Source organism: Clupea harengus, chromosome 7 (genome assembly GCF_900700415.2).
Source record: "Clupea harengus chromosome 7, Ch_v2.0.2, whole genome shotgun sequence".
NCBI lineage: Eukaryota > Metazoa > Chordata > Actinopteri > Clupeiformes > Clupeidae > Clupea > Clupea harengus.
This window is the reverse complement of record NC_045158.1, coordinates 10238188-10256099: the sequence shown is the minus strand read 5'-3', so window position 1 is coordinate 10256099 and position 17912 is coordinate 10238188. Positions and strand designations below refer to the sequence as shown.

At 41.3% G+C, this 17912-nt stretch overlaps 1 protein-coding gene across 3 annotated transcripts in view; it reads left to right on the top strand.

Annotated features, from left to right (window-relative positions):
• Positions 1-13833: 13833 nt before the first annotated feature.
• The window catches only part of unc5db (unc-5 netrin receptor Db), a 108331-nt gene continuing 104252 nt past the window's right edge, over positions 13834-17912 (top strand). For 2 of the 3 annotated variants that reach the window (XM_031570447.2, XM_031570446.2), the window contains exon 1: positions 13837-14255. In XM_031570447.2, the coding sequence (XP_031426307.1) occupies positions 14171-14255 (85 nt within the window). In that variant the 5' untranslated portion in view covers positions 13837-14170. Of the gene's footprint in view, positions 14256-17912 lie in introns of all 3 variants that reach the window. The other variant, XM_031570448.2, reaches the window with a different exon arrangement.

Genomic DNA, 17912 nt, shown 5'->3' with positions numbered 1-17912 from the left:
TCTGCGCAGATTACGGCAATTATATACCGGTTCATTAACGTATGGTCTAAAACGGTTGGACGGTTTCCAAGACATTATGAGAAAGATTATGCTGAGAGTGGCTACGCAACAGAGAGCTTAGGGGCCATAGTGTAGAACTTATAGCCTGCTTAAACTCATGGCCACCATTTGAACCACTGCCCTTGTGCAAATCACTCAGTTCTCCCATCTGTAAATCAGCAATATTGAAAAAAGAATTCTCCCCAAATTCCATTAAGCTGCAAATCATTGATCTGTGATTTCAAAGAAAAGTTTTCAGGACCAAAGCAGTAATTCTTTGGGGACAGATCTGTGATCATCATCATCATTAAGCCATTATTCATTGTGAAAGCCAGCTGAAACAAGAGGAACCTGCAGCTGCCAGCCATTTTACACAAGAGAATTAACTTAAGGCACAAAATAGTCTGTATTACACACAATTAAATAGAAAAGTTAGATGGCAACAGTTGGCAAAGTTGATCAGAATTCTAGTTGATCTTTTCTGTGATACTTTAATGATCATATGAGTCATCATATGAGTCATTATTTGAATGATCATGTGACCTTTCTCTGCTTTGGGTTATACACTGTGCTCGTTCCGTCTATGAAATGGTTTCAGCCAATACAGAAATGGTCAAAATTGTAGTCTTTGCGCCACACTTACTGCATGTTGCCTGGCAACAGGTAATGCATAGCAGGCTAAAAGGGAAGTTCCATTTCCTTTGAAAAGACTGTCAGACATGCAGATTATGAACATGCAAGGCAGTGAAAGCTGTTTTGATTGCAAATGTTTCATTATTCAGATAAAGCGGGCTCATATTCGAGGCTGGCTTATCACAATTCATAGGCAGATGTTCACACTCAATTTCTGCAAGGTGGGATGACCATTATTGTGTTTGCACAGAAATCTCCAGCAATATAGTGTTACATTTCAGTTTTCAAAAATCTGACTAATAAATTAATAATGACAAAGACATCTGAGCCGCCATGGGTTTGATTTTTTCTACTTTGTTTGAACTAGTGATTAAACACACAGCAAATACAATGAATTTTCAAGCCTGAAAATGATTAAATGTTTTTAATAATTCAGATATAATGCTTTCAGGCAATTTAAAAGGTATAATATTCATTTGTTTCCTATTTATCAGCTGCTGCCTGTAATCATCTGAAAATAAAGTCAATATATGGCATCTCTGAACTAAATATATTATTGATTGTACTCTAATAACAGCATTGCACTACAGCAGACTATAGCGGTACGCTGCTTCATTGAATGATCTAAATATTGGATGAAGCAAGGTTTATTCAAACAGTCAAAATGTTTGTTTTTTCCCACCACTAGGGTTAATTTGATTTTGACCTGGCAATCTGTGCACACCATCTTGAGCTGTAAGAGTGCCTCTTTACTGTGATTGAGCATGTCAGCATCCCTTATGCCAAATCTGTTATGAATGCCACTGTTTGTATTTTGAACGCCGAGATTTGGAGCCCGTCCAACAGAGCAATTCACTGTGGGGATCCATCCCCCTGTACTGCGGCGGCTATGGCCGACGACAGAGACAATCTCTTAGCTAAAATGGAACCTGTCTTGGCTGAGGTAACTGCACTGCCTCACTCCCAACACCTCGTCGACCGGGGGCAAATTCGTCATTTTCCTGCACCGTCAGAGTAAGACGGTACATGTAAAAAGTGTCGACTTAGTCGCTTTCACTCAGCAGCACTCTGTGTGCTCAAACACACGCTCGCGGAGAGACCTTACTGATGTTTTACCTCAGATTTTAAACGAGCATGTAATTGATTTCGAGGAGCTATTCCTCAGAGGCCACGTATAGGAGCAATAGAATTCTTGTAATCTGTGTCTGGGATCAGAGAGGGGTGGGGGGAGAAAAAAAGGGAAAGAGAAAGAGAAATACTCTCTCAAAGTCAGATGATTAAATTGGCTGGGGATGTAGCACTGTCCAGGCAGCCCTAATACTGTTCATCAGACCAATCGGAGGGCTCAGGGCACGCCATTGTTCTTCACTCTGATTGATTCTTCCTCACAGAATACTCCACAAAGACAGTCCTCCAAAATCCAATCTACTATAAGTGGGTCGCAAGAGGTAGGCTTTATACTGCTCTTGCTTTTATTCTCTGAAAATCCAATGAATAATGTAAAGACTGTTCCTGGTGTACTCTGTATGTTTAATTCAGGGGATGTATATTATTCTATTGTTGGGCACATTTTTTCCCCATTTTAGGATATTTTTATCACTCAGAACCTGTTATCTGAGACAGAGTCACTCTTTGCAGCATCAAGACAGGAACCTAGAGGTGAGGCTGATAATCAGTCCCCCAAACCCTCTTTCAATACCACAATAGCCTAGTTGTAGGTACCACTGCATGCGTCCAATTCATGACTAAGAAATGTGGTCAGACCTTTTGTATGGTGCAACTCAAGTGTGTTGAATAGCTTTTTTAACAATTTTATCTGCACACAGCACACATTTTGCATCCAATATCAAACACCTTTCAGATTCCTACTGAGGTTTTCATTAACAAGGCAGCAGTTAAACTTTGACGCTGAGAACAATGTCAAATGTCCATTAGTCATGTGGCCCAGATGCTGAAACAATTGTTAGAGTCTAATAGCCTAGTGGCAAGGTGTTCCCACAACGGGCGCTCCATAAAAAGAGCAAACCCCAGAGAAACCTTTAGACGTCCTGTGCATCGCTGCTGTGTCACATTTCATGATTATCATAATGACTTCACTTGACAGCTGAATGTCATTGTTGAAGGCTTACTGAGACCAAAATACTTGAGGCGCAATCGCGATGACAAAAACAGCCTTGCTTGTTTGCTTCACAGTGGCTGCGCAAGACATGGCAACTGTATGGGGGGGGGGGAGGACATGGCAACAGCAGGCAGAAACAAAGACACATAACTGCAAATACCTTTGATTTAATAGCGGCCGGGGTTGGGGGGACTTCCAAGTGCCAAATCCAAGGTCAGCAGCCTCTGATTAGAGACAGTAGGAGGCAGCAACAAGTGAATGAAGTGCACGGATATTTAGATGGATTTATCTTTTGGAAGATGAGTGACTGGGAGATGTGATGGAAATGCTGGAAAAGTACAATAATATCAGCTAATGGCTTATGCTTAACCTTCATCATTTCTTACATTTCTTCCCCACTATCCTGGAATAAAAAAAATCACATCAGGGTTCCGCATATTCCAGTGTACAGTGTGCGGTGGTCTCACAGCAAGCATGGCCAGGTGTCAACAGCATGGCTCTGCAAGAAACATCAAAACATCCAAAATGGCTCTTTAAAATATTGAACATGCTCCCCACAATACTGCTGGTGACGCTGTGAGCAGTAATGTAATTCTCCTAGCAGGGGCGAATAGGGTACAAACTACACAAGAGGTATAATTTAGCAGATGTGCATAGAATGTTTGTGTTTGCATATATGTATGTGTGTGCAGAAATGTATGTGTGTGTGTGTCTAAGGATAAGGGTTACTATAGGCAAAAATTAAAGGCAAAGGGCAAAACCAAACAACCGGAAAGATGAATATGTTTCAGCACTGACCTATGGGGGAGCAAAGATGGATGATGAGCACTGGGGATTTTCTGGTGCACTCTGGAGGCGCGCAAAAATATACGCGACATGCACCGAGGCTAGAAAATGTGGCACACGCTCAAACACCATCTGTATGTTCACGCTGTGCCGTTTCTCCCTGTTTCTGCAGACGGTTTCATCTGCAGATGGAGCCTTTATGGCTGTAGCGATGCACTTGATTGCCCCCATAGTTTATGGGATGGCTGCCAAGTCATATACCCCGTTAACTCTTTGCATTTCGGATGGCAAATTGGGGGATTTTAATGAGTGTACCCATATGGTGATAAGAAACCTGACAGGTGGAGAGACATGCCCTATGCGCTCCCTGAAATGACCACATTGTTGGCTAGACAGGGCCCTTTTCACCTGAATCATTAGTGGAGGAATGTCGGCCTGTGGTATTGCAGTCCTCCGATGCCATTAGAGACCGATGAGGGTCTGCCCTCTGTCAGTATTCAAAGTCGTTTCAGGTGACAAAATGTTTTTAAGCCCTTTACTCTTTTTGCACTGGTTACATGCCCCATGCTTGGGGGATACAGATGAATATCTGTTGTATTTCCCAGAGATGCATGTTTTACCATGTTGATATACCTTTAACATAAATGCATGATATGACTGTTCTGAGTATTGAGCATTATGAGTATTTTGTCAGTGTCCGCACAAACACAAATGCAACATGATCTCTCCATCTTTCTGAAATTCATCATATTGCTTCAGAAAATAGCTGATAACATCAGGGCTCTAATCTGGTGATGACACTTTCCCCCACAACACCCAATTGGAATGTTTTCATTTTAGACCCAAGCTTTATCTCATGTGAATATTTGCTTAATGAATTAAAATTGAATTAAAACATTGCATTAGCAACTATGACTGGCATTTCTAATTCATATATAAATGTTATGTTCATCTTTCTCTAATTAGAGAACAATGTTAGCAGGGGGCAGCTTCAAGAGGTTGGCAAAATACAATAAAGCCTTGCTGATGAGCCATATTTCTTGTGGTAAGTCCCTGTACTAATTAGAATAGTACACATGCAATGGCAATAGTTTTGAAACATTTTGTGTGTATTACAACAACAGGGTGGACCTATTTCATTGCTGAGGGTTTAGAAATGTGTTTATAATGAGCATCAGATGCCACAGCTAAATTGTTTTGATATCTATGTAAAACATAAAAAGAATTCGAAATCATGAACAAAACCGTCAAAACAAGTTTGGTATCATAAAAATACACACTTGTTAACAAACTTAAAACTACTGTTAGAGCTAAATGTTGTGGTGATGTTGCGATTCCCGAGCCCGGCCCGAGCCATTACAAAATTGTGTCTGAGCCCGACGGAGTCAATGTCTCAAGTGTTCATAGTAATGACACATTTACGTACGTTTTTTATGAATAGCCTGCCTCTATTAAACCAGGCATCGACGAGTGCACTCACGTAGTTCCTGGTAAACTGAACGGACAGAGTTGCAAAAGCCCACCGGTTGCAAAACAGGTTGCAAAAGCCCACCAGTCATCTTGCAGACTCTATCCACATGGCGCTGCAGGGCGGAATTCCTAATATCATATTCCGTATTTTTACGGAGGGATTAGCAACAAAAGGAAGATTAGGGAATTAAAGTGCAGGTTTCTCCTCTGTCCTCTCGAACCAGTCCAGGTGAGATGTTGGTATAGGTTTTTGGTGGTACAACTTCTTAGATTAGAATCACACTTGCTTATTGCTATAATAGTGGTTACTTTAATCAAGATAATGTTTAGTTGCTTAGCATTAAAGCATGCCATAACTGTGTTAGATTAACACTGCTTCCCCCCCAATTGATACTGCTCTTGTTCTTTAAATCCTATGTACTCCGTGGCTGGAAACCTGGAGATCGTCATCACGACCGAGATCCTGAGATAGCTTGGCTATCTGCACCATCTGAACTGTGTTGCCATCTTCTGAATTTTCCCGACCACGAACTGTTACCCTCTCCATCAGCCGTCCCAGGAGAAGACTCTTGAAACGACTGTTCCAAAATGAAATGCCATGTGTTGTATGCCCTGTTGATATGTTATTTGTGTATAAAAGGAAATTGTGACATTGACAGCCATTATGAGGTTCACAGAGATAACACCTTCTTGCAGGCTGCGCACGGTTTGGCGAAGGCCAAAGGAGTGCAAGCTTGTTGGGTTTGTGGGTTAATGCAAACCTCCTCACAGGTACCCCCTTACATTGCTGTCCCCTTCACAATCCCTGAATACACTGCTGCCTATGGAACACCCTCCATAGATGCCCCCTTTTACACGGTGCCCATGGACATAGGTCCCCCCACTCAGATTAGATTGAGCTACGCCCCCGTAGGAATTATTTGTTGGGTTAACTCCGGCAATGGACAGGTAATGGGTAATAGTACATGTACCTACACTACTGACGTAGGTAACCCTGGTATTCAGATCGAGCAAGATGGTGTCACGATTGAAGTCCCCCTCCCTACGAGGGTGGCCGCAGACCATCGTATGAAAGACACTGACACCATGCTTGCATTAAATGGGTCCATGTTTGTGTGTGGGTCCACTGCTTACTCTTACCTCCCTGTCTCCTGGTCGGGTTCCTGCTATATGGCCTACGTGGTCCCTGCTCTAGGAATTGAAGATGAAAAGCATATCAAAGGTGATGCCACTGGTCAGAGCAGATCCAAGCGTGATCTGTTTGGTAATAATTCCCCCATTGCTACCCCAACTCAGAGATTTTTCGCTGCTATCATCCCTGGGTATGGTGCCACTGTGGCCCTCGATGAGATTAGAATCCTAGTTAACACTCTGGACGAAATCGCTAACGATTCCGCCAGTGGACTCAGCGACCTTAGTCATGAATTGTATGGACTCAGGACAATGGTTTTCCAGCATCAATACCTCCTTGACTTTTTAGCAGTCCGCTTGGGAGGGTATTGTTTTTTCATTAAACAACACTTGCACCAACGTTGTTGTACCTATGTCCCTGATCTGTCCGCTAACGTCACCGGCTATGTAAAAGATATTCATACTAACGTTGCGAGGTTGACTGTTGAGACCTTTCCTTGGGAAAGGGATTGAGTGATCTGGGTGGGTCTCTGTTTTCCAAGATCATCCAGATGGCTCTACCCGTACTCATCCCTATCGTCCTGATCTATATCGCCATCAGAGTGTCCCTCTCTGTGCTCCATGCCTGTACTTCCCCCACTCCCAAGTTGGCCGCCCTGAAGGCCATACCGGAGAATGGAACTCCCCATTCCCCGACCCATCTCCCCAGAATTGTTTAGACTAGGATAACCCTGCTTTACGCTTCTTTTTACTTTACCTTCCCTTCCCCTCTCCCCCCAACTTTCAGTAGGGTTTCCCTGAGTGACCCAAGAACCTACACTGGATTTCCAGTGTATGACAAAGTATCCTTGTTTTATTATTTCCTGTCCTTTATTTTCCAATTCCTCACCCCCCTTCCCTGTTTTGTGTTTTCTTTCCATATAATCATACAAAAATGTCAGAGCCATGAAAAATGTTTATTGTTTAGGTTTTCCAGAAATACACTGTTGTTGTTGATGTTTTAAACTATGTTTAAGAATGATCAAAAGGGAGGAATGTTAGATTCCAGTGATATTTCCCATGTCCATATAGCTTGTGTATGCCCCTCCACCCTACCAGGCCCGTAGGCCCAAATTCCAGTAAGGTTAGAGTCCTCCTGGCGCCTGGGTTCTTAGGCTGAAGGACATTGATGGACTGTCATAGTGTATGTGTGTGTGTTAGAGATTGTTATGCATTTCAGTCGGTTTACGTAGTGTATGTGTGTGTGTTAGAGATTGTTATGCATTCCATTCGGTTTGCGTAATGCCACCAGTTAAATTCGCCTGTGCCCGAGGCTCAGGGGATCAGATCGGAGCGACGGGGGTCAGACCAGCTCGCAGAGAGGAAGGACGACCATCTCCTGAAGACCCCAACACGCGGCGACTCTCAGAGCTCTGCTCCACTTAGAAAAGACTTAGACTCAGAAAAGTACTTATTGATAGTTCTTGTCTGCTACAATAAATATCTTGGCTCTGATCCGAACCGCTCCAGCTTCCTTGATTGAGACAAACAACTAAACCACCCTTTAGAATTAAGTATAGTAGCCTAAATATAGAAAAGAATCCAACATATTTCATTACAACTTTACACTTCTTACATTGGACATATCCAACAGCCTCATTAGAATCCGCATTGACTACTAAGCAGAAATATCTACGTGCAGTAGATTTCCCTTTGTTTTGCATTGTTTTAAACTCTCCAGATTCTTTTTAACTTCTTCCATGATGCCAGTTTGCCGCCTGTAATGGCATTGTCAAAGCTAGGACATAAACAAATTCCCGCACACAGGAAGAAGTCTGTTATCCTAAATGTGATTTATTTTATTCTCAAAAACGAACTTCTGCATCATGTGCCCTACTTATTAAGATATTAACATCTGTTAAACTCCTAAAATTTGCAGAAGACACATCAGTCATCGGCCTCATCCGTGATGATGATGAGTCTGCATATAGGCGGGAAGTTGAACAGCTGGTCCTGTGGTGCGGTCGCAACAACCTAGAGCTGAACACGCTTAAAACCGTGGAGATGACAGTGGACTTCAGGAGGAGCCCCCCAGCACTGCCCCCCCTCATCATACACAACAGTACTGTGTTGGCCGTGGAATCCTTCAGGTTTCTGGGATCCACAATCTCCCGGAATCTGAAGTGGGAACCCAACATCAACACCATCATCAAGAAGGCCCAGCAGAGGATGTACTTCCTGCGCCAGCTTAGGAAGTACAACCTGCCTCAGGATCTGCTGATCATGTTCTACACCGCAGTCATAGAGTCTGTTCTGTGCACTTCAATCACTGTCTGGTTTGGATCGGCCACCAAACTGGACAAGAACAGACTCCAACGGACAGTCAGGTCTGCAGAAAAGATCATCGGTGCCAACCTGCCCACCATCCAAGACCTGTACACCTCCAGAGTCAGGAAACGGGCAGGAAAAATCACTGCAGACCCCTCACACCCTGGACACAAATTATTCAAACTCCTCCCCTCTGGTAGACGCTACAGATCACTGTTCGCCAAACCTCCAGACACAAAAACAGTTTCTTCCCCCTCGCCGTCTCACTACTGAATAACCCACTGTAGCATATATATTTATATTTATATATTTATCCCTGCACTTCTCGCACTCTCCTTCTTTGCACTACTGTTGTGCAACATTTCACAGCTACTGTATATAGCCATTGTACATACTTTCTTAAACTCCTTAGTCCATTGCACTGTTGCACTGTTTGTTTGTTTGTATTGTATTGTATTGTATTGTATTGTGTTGTATATTTGGTGTAAGCACACTGAGAGTCACTTTACCAAGTCAAATTCCTTGTTTGTGCAAACTTACTTGGCCAATAAAAAAAAACCTGATTCTGATATTTAAAATATGGAATGTTCAATGCCTTATCGCACTAATGTGTCCGAGCCCGAGTATAATTTCTAAATATTTGGCCGAACCCGGCCCGGCCTGCTGGGTCCTGTCGGACCAGCAGTCGGCAGTCCAGCTCTGGCATTGTTTGATCATGAACTCCCTACAATGGTTTCAACCGACACTGATCATGGCCTTGGTTGTGTGCTCGCTCAGATTCATCTGGACCACATCTAGCACATTGTTGCATTCGCATCTGACCCCTAGTGACCCCTCTGACTGACCCCTTACTTGTTGGTCTGAAGATTTACACTTTGCACAGATCACCAGGCTTTGAGCACCCTCCTGACGAAGGGAAGGATCTGATCGTGCTGGCATGTGTATTGCACACTTGGCAGCATGATTGCTCTGTTTTGATTATGAGGTTGCCCACTTGCCTGGGTAAGAAAATAACACAGCTGACTGTCTTTCCCACCTGACTCTGCCTACTGCTACCGATGAGATGGCGGAAGCTGAACCGGAGATCATTGTGCAGACAGATCACAGATGGTTGCCACCGCTATCAATGCTGTCCTAAACCCATACTTCCGGCCTCGTGATTAACTGATTATGTGTTCCAAGGCTTCTGACTCCAGTTCCAGCCTCACTGCACCACACCTTGGTTAGACTGGCTCATGAAGGCCAACAAGGCATAGTGAGAAGAAAACAACACCATTGTGAAATCTACTGGTGGCCAGGTACGGATGACCTGATGAATGCTCAGGTAAAGAGATGTCACATGTTCCCTCCGCTGTGACACTGCAACCCATGCAGTTTCCATCAGAGCCATGGGAAGAGTTAGGCATTGACGTGGTTGGCCCTTTTCAGACTGCTGCTTGGGATTGCCACTTTGCCCTGATACTGATTATCACAGTAAGTTGCCTGAAGTAGCTTTCACCCTACTACCACTGCGAATGTCATTAGTTTCTTAAAGTCAGATTTTTAGTAGATTTTGGTGATCCACGTACAATAGTGTCAGATAATGGATCTCAATTCTTGTCTGCGGAATTTGCTGCCTTCTTTACCAGTTGGCCAGCGGCAAGAAATGGAACGTATCCCGTTTCACCTGACGCTTTTGTCAGGGGATTTAGCGAGCTATTGCCTTCCAGTTCCTGAGCATGATTTCCCCCAACACTGACCTTGTGAACATTCACCCTGCCCCCCCTGCTCATGTGAGACGACCCCCTAGTTGGCTTGAGGACTATGTGACACAATCACATGATAAGTTACACTAATATTACTTACACGCACACACTGTTCATTTTGTTGCTGGAACATTGTTATTGTGTGAATTGTTATTGATACATAAGAGTGTTAAACATTATGCACTGTTTTTAAGTGTAATTTCCATCTCTAGCTATGCTTTGTTCTGTTACATACATCATCCTTGTTAGTAATATCGCACATAAAGGGGGAATATGTTTTGTCCTAAGCATGTGGCAGTGGGTGTCGATAATGTATTCATGTATGTGAAACTACTAGTGATAGAGGAAACGATTAAGAGAATGCTACAGACATCTGTCACTGCTATGCCCCGTCTTAATCAAATCAGTTAAACCGTATTTACGTCCAGTTATTCTGACCATACATAGCATAACAACATGCAGTTAAACACACCACTGGATAACAATACTTTATTTTGACAACAATAGTACTACAGGGAACAATGTAAGCTCTTGACAGTGGCCATGCTAATTGCCATCTACAGCTAAGTTAGTGGAAAAAAAACACATCTAAAACCCAGTAACAGAATAGTGACAGATAAAATGTAAGATAAGATATCAAACATAAGTACACAGAGCCTATTACAGATTTATTGTTTTGATGATACATTTTCTCAGTGCCAGAAACCAATTCTTACATGTTTGGGTGGTTTTTCATATACTGCAGAGAGAATTACAAAGTGAAATCCCTCTGGGTAACTAGCCAGAACAGTGTCATTCTCAGCCTCTCTGTCTCCCTTGGGCAGGACTCTGTCCCATCAGAATGACTTTGATGATGTTATTTCGTGGGGAAAGAACTACATGTTTTTTTTATTAATGCCTGGTCAGAATGTGTACAGACATTACTGGAATGTTCAATCCTCACCTCACTATTAATTGTACAAGTCTTGTTCATACTTAGTCATACATAGTCTTGTTCATACTTAGTCATGCATAGTCTTGTTCATACTTCTAACACACATTAGTGCTCAATGATGAGGCACCCATGTACTACATTTCTATGTGGGGGAATCAAAGATAAAGTGAAAGCAATTTTCTTTGTATTGAGTCTACATAATGCAGGTATTAATAGTATCCTGTATGGCAAAATATGTAAAGTTTGTTCATTGCATATCATTAATGTCCATAGTAATTGTTCATTTATTTTCTGTTCATTTGTAATGGGGATAACAGAACAAGGACTCTATTAAATATAATATAGAAATGTATAATAGTTCTGCAGTGATTGTGAACAACAAATCCTTGTCAGTGCTTTTGGGGATTTTGAACATTTACATAAAATTGCGCAGGAAATTGCATCCAGAATTCCAACTAAGTAGCACATCTTCATCTGAACACTTTTTTAGTTGCTTCAAGGAAAACAAACACTTGCTTTCTTGTCTTGATTCCAGTTCCACTTTTAAGCTCTCTGCCTTGAAGAGTACAACTTGAAAACCAAGGCCTCAGGCCACCCAGAGGACTGAGACATAACGTTCAAATACAGAATGACCTCATTATTTTAAAATGCCACTTGTCCTTACATATTGTCTAAGAACTTCATTGCATGCATAGAAGTTATCTATGCATCAACTCCATTTATTTCATTTTCCTTTCTTTATTTGTTTCTCAATTCAGTTTGATGACTGCATATTATATTTAATTTTATTAACTGTGTAGGATTGAAAGCATCAAAAATCCCAGACAGTTCCACTTGTGTGTTTTGTTTATTTGACACATTCTGTATGTGTACCTCCTATAGCGCCAAATGTTACCACATGTGGTGGTTATGGTCTGAATGAAAAACACAAACAACATATGGACAGGATGGATGCATTACAGTCTAACACAAACTGACACACATAACACTGGTCACGCTTGCAAATCCATGCAGATCTAGTCATGCCAACATTTCCCCCAGACTAACTAAGCCTATGTTGATTTATTTTTACATGTTTAACTTTTCTGCTGTAATTACATTACCACATGCAATTTGCATAGGAACTACAAGCCAACACTGAAAAGCATAATATGCTGTAGTTCCTTACAATATTTTAGCCAAATGATCTAATCTAAGATATGGTGTTACACTTTTTCCTTGTACAATACATTGAGTTTTAGTTGCTTGGCTGAGCAATTTAAAGACTATATCTTCTCCAGCCTCTAGATAATACATTATACTAAAATATTAAATAGAAAAACATGAGTTCTTTCTGGAGAATTAGTATTTCGTACCCTTGAAGTGGTAGTCATATCGTGTGTTGCTATTTTTTTTTGTTTCCATGCAATAAAAACAAAACAGTGCCTGATGTACCCTTCTTTGCATAATTGGGTTTATGGCAAAACAATTGCTCAGTGTGCCTCTTAACAAGCCTTCTTTAAAATAACGTACTCCGATGAACTGCACCATTTGAATTTCTTTCTCAAACAGGATATTAACCTCAAGGAGAGGTAATATTTCCTCTGCTGAATTCAATTGTGGATTATGAGACTAGCATGCATCCCACAGATCGACGAGGAGGCAGAACCACCTGATGGTCAGTGTAACCCTGGGGAGAATCGCATTACAGACATTTGCATGATTCCCTGTGAATTACTGCCTAACGAGTAATGCCACATCTGTATGCGAGTGATCACCACATCATCTGTTACACCTGGCCTCATGGGGGCTACAGTAATCTGCAGATAGAGCGAGCCTTCAGGCAGCGGGGTCCAAGGCCTGCTCTAGCTGCCTGTCACTTGTCCTCTTTTGGATCTTTCTCTTTTTTTTTTTGAGCTCCTGAGAGAAAACAATTTCAACCAAAAAGGTGGCTCGAGTGAAAATATTTCCAGACAAAAGAGTCTGAAAATGATAGATGATTGTGCGATATAAGATGCACAGGTATGGGGGCATGCTTGTATGTTATAGCATGTTGCACATTAATCTCAGTTATATGGTAAAACCTGTTCCGGCTCGTAACTACTTTTCTAACAAATCTAATAAAAAACATGAATGCAACAGTGACCTCTTCCAGTGCTTACAGCCAGCAGCAGAACAAGGATACTGTTAGTCAGATTCCAATTAATAATCATAATGTCAGCCAATATAAGATGAATTCATGAGTATCTTGCAAGGGCATCAAACATGCCCTATATTTAAGTAATAGACGTCTAAAGAGCACACTTATTTTCCATAATAATGAAATGTGTTTTTTTTCCCCCTACATCTTTAATATATTCTGAACTACGGCATATGACAGACTGAAGATTTATTTATGATAACCTTATAGATTAGTCCTAGCAAGACTGTTAAAGTACTAATCAGGAAAGACATAAACATGTTGAATTGATCCTAATGGATACCGTATAATACATGAGTTAGTCATTCAGAGTATAGTTGTGTAGCAAATCTTTTTCAAAGCTTGTATTTGAAAACACTGTTCCATTAGTCAAGATAGGTACAAGATGTAAGATGCCTGATGGACATCTATCGAACCCTGTACCTACAGCCTACCGTTGTGCTGCTGTGATGAAGTATATGTGTGAGAGAGATGCTGAAAACTGAATCTCCTCTCTCCGCCCACTGCGATGGTTCCTTGTTCCCATTGGCTCCATGTGCTTGTAAATGTATGACATTGCAAAGTGTTCAGGCACTGGAGAAAGACATTCGACTTGGGATGAGATTCTAACCCGTAGTTATGGTGACTCAACTTAGGAGGAACGGAATGCTGCCTGTCTTTGATTCAGCATTAGGTTTTGCCAAGAAAGTCAAAGTCCCTTGTCGTGTTCCTTTGCTGTGTGCACTAAACGCAGAGGAACTTGCTGTAAAGGCGCCGAAAATGTCCTACGACTGAAATACGAGGATTTTGCCTCGTTTCATACGCAAGAAGAGGCAAGAGAAAGAGTCATGGGAATGCTTGAAAGAAGATTGCTCGTCTCTTTGGGCATGCTTATGCTCCCCGTGCTCTGCTTTACGCGTACATCAAGTAAAGGTAAGCTATGTGGAAAAGGCACACTTAATTTTCACATGAATCATGTATCCTATGCAAGAGGTGTATACTTTGTGAAGAGACTGCACGTTGAACATAGGTTACTGGCTCACAGTGATATGTGGCCGGCAGTTTTCATCACTGAGAAGTTTATGTTGCGCCTTTTTTCACTATCAGCGACGTGTGTGCGTGCTGCCATAAGCTTGCTTGCAATGTTTTATTGTATCAGAGGCTACCGTGTAAACTCACAACAGCATCCGTATGAGTTGATGAAGCGGTATATTGGTACATTGCGTTTTATGTTGTCATCCGGTGCCTAAATGACTGGTGGATTCGGCTGCAGTTATCCATATCTAGCGCCTTTTCATAAATTTCAGTTGAAGAATTTTCGAAATTTTCGACACCTTTTTTCTTCATGTTGCAAACACTAAAAGTAACCCAACCCACATTAAAACATCGCCGTATCAGTATTGCCCGTGTGCAACAGGCGCACACACATAATTCAGATTTGTCATCTCTTCGGCTGTTAGCGATACCTCGCTTGTTAATTGTTTTTATTATTTTGGTCTCTTTTTAAAATGTTTTCCCCTACCACTCGCGCACAAACTCGTTCTTCGTTATTGGGAAGCCCGGGTGCTGCAATTGCATCGCAGACAGATGGAGTAGCCTGTCCTAAACAGGTCTTCGGAGCAGCTGAGCCATTTTCCTCCTCACTATAAAAACAAAGATAGGTTCGAGGTGGATTTGGGTTAGAAAAACAGTGCTACAGAAGTAGCGAGAATACTGTGGCACAACCATTTTACTTTGGCCACGAATAGAATGCATTGCAGTTAATTCATATTAGGCGTAAGGAAAGAATCAGATCTTATCAATGACTACACATTAATAACCCTCGACTTATTGAAAGCAATGACTAATGAGGAGCAAGCCATAACTTGGAGATATTGAGCTTGGAACATTATTGCTTTCAGCGTGTGCCTGATGAAGTGAAAAGCTTATTCATTTTGTGTTTTTGAATGACATTGTATCCCTCTGGACTTGTGGGCAACTACGAGCATGATTTTGCATTATCATCAAACTACAGATTGCACCGTTTTTATTGTTGCTAATTATTTGGAAGAAAAATCAATAACAATTTCCTTGTGACATTGCATTCACCTACAATTTGAAAAATTGAACAGCATGAGTGCTGCTAAGAAATTGTCTGGTCAAGTCGACCTGTAGGGGTTTTGGTTTTCTATTCTCTGTGCAGTTATAATCACCAATAGGTGCCCCTCACAACATCAGAATCACACACTGCCACAAACATGTGTATTTATACTCAGTAATATAGTTACGAATATCTGCATTTCATATTGGCCAAAGGCAGCTGTTGTTTAAACACTAGTAAGCCTCTCACTCTGATAGCATATGTCTTTACTCTGCATTGAAGCACGGCTCTAAGATCACTAAGAGTGTGCATGGCCTGTGTACAGAAAGAGAGAGAGAGAGAGAAAAATCACATACGATGTAAGGAACTGAGGTGCAGCCCTGCTCTTAGCAAGCCCATTGGGGCCTCCGTGAAACTTTAAAAGGCTTTTCAGTGTGTTCACAGTGGTGGGTGTTTTTGCAGCTTCAATCTAGCCTTTCCGCAGCACGCAATGGCTGGTGTTCTCTCTTTCTCAGTTGAAGGCTGGGAGAGAAATATGTATGCCATCTTTTATGCATTAAGCTTTCCCCCAGATAAGAACATTGTTATTTAAGCATATAAACTGATTAATGGAGTGTTATGAATACTCAAAGACAGTGATTTTCTATTGTAACACAAAATGTATGTGATTATCATAGAATTCATCTAATCATAGAAACACCATTATCACAGTCTTCAGGTAAGTTTTAAATTGTATGTATTTTGAAAAGAAAATGTATTGAGTGTTTTCGTTATCCAACACTGATATAGATGTATGTGGCACAGTAGAAGTGAGCTAGTATCACAAATCTGCATCCACCTCCAACCTAGTCATAATGATATTTGAATATTTCCTTGTAATTATGTGTCTATGACACCCAAATCAGATTGTTGGTGGGTTTTCTGTGAATGTGTGGGGATGGTAAGTGCCATCATTCAAAATGAGTTTAAACTGTTGGTTAGGGGTGCTTGTTTGCAATTTATTTAGATAGATGATCATTGCTGTTAACTGAATAATCAATAGCTGTCAAGGTTAATGCCTCTAACCACATAGGTCACATAGGTCACATGGCCTGAATGGAAACAGAAATGGTACAATAGGAAATGGAAACAGATTATGAGGTTTGTAAAGAGATTTCCTCATATTTCAACTACAGATTTGTTTAGGTAACTGTTCAATTTAGATGAACATGCAGCAGTTCAGACAGGGTGGGGATTGATGTATATTAGCTGGAGAATTAGCAACCTGCTAGCATAGGCCTGTGAAGGTTTGTCGAAGTAAAAGGTGGAGATGGGGTGACTCCAGAGATGATATTAGAGTCCCCAGGACCATGCAGCAAGTTACTTGTGTATTAGTCACATGACATCAGAGCTTTAGGGGCGAAATATTGCGGGAGCTAATTGTTGTTTAATGTCTATATAATTACACTCTGCACTGCACACTCAGATTCAGACAGGATGCACAGGCTGTTTGCCACTGATTGTGTGTGTGTGTGAGGAACTGGTTCAGCCAAATGCATTAAAGTAGATGAACAGTTTAAATCTTTCCATTTCATTTTCTCATGAATAAAGCAGGTAACATAAAACCCCAAATAAAAACACACCATTTCAATCTTCAAGCTTGACTGACATGAATGTGTTATGAATAGCTGATCATCAATTAATAATTCTAAGCCACTGAAAAATATTGTAGGGCAAAAATGAAATAAAGAAATGTAAGAATATTTAAAAGTCTTAGCAGAAGAATAGTCTTTTATGAGCTTGTCTTATTTGCTGTATTTCACAGAGGTTGTATTCTAATTTATGCACCCCTTGAATATATTTTTGTCATGCGATCTTGTCATGTACAAGAAACATTCACTTCATTTGGATAGTTACTCTTCTTCTCAAGTGAGGAGAGCCACTTTGGTGCTGTCCATGAACCACCTGCAACATGCCGTGTATGTTCATAGGCCTTAATGGAGATAACTGTGACAATTCTTGCCACCATCTTTTAGCAGCACTCTCTAAAATTTGAAGTTGTCATGAACAGTCACTGCCTTTGTGGCCTGGGCACCTGGATTTAGTGAGTTGCCTGCATGGGTAATTGTGTTAGGTGGGTTGACATGAGCGTTTGTAGTGGTAAGGTGATTAACATGATTCATCTTATCAAATGCAAGGTCTATTAAAGTTGACAAGCATGACATTTTCTACATGAACAGGTGTAACCGTTCTATGAACAAATACACGCACGTAGAGTAATGTGATGTGGGGAACAGGAAGACTGATTTCAGTGTGTGGAAATTGGAAGTTTGGAAATCGCAGAGTAAATGCATCCCTGGTAATAGCCTTCAGTGTCCTGAAATCCATTAAATATGAGTCATCAATAGATAAATCATACTCTCCATGTACCCTTGCTAATTGAGCACATGGGGAGGAGGTTGCATTAAAAGTGAACAAACATCCAAATATGAGGGGAGAACAATTATGTACCATCCAGAATTTTTAGAACT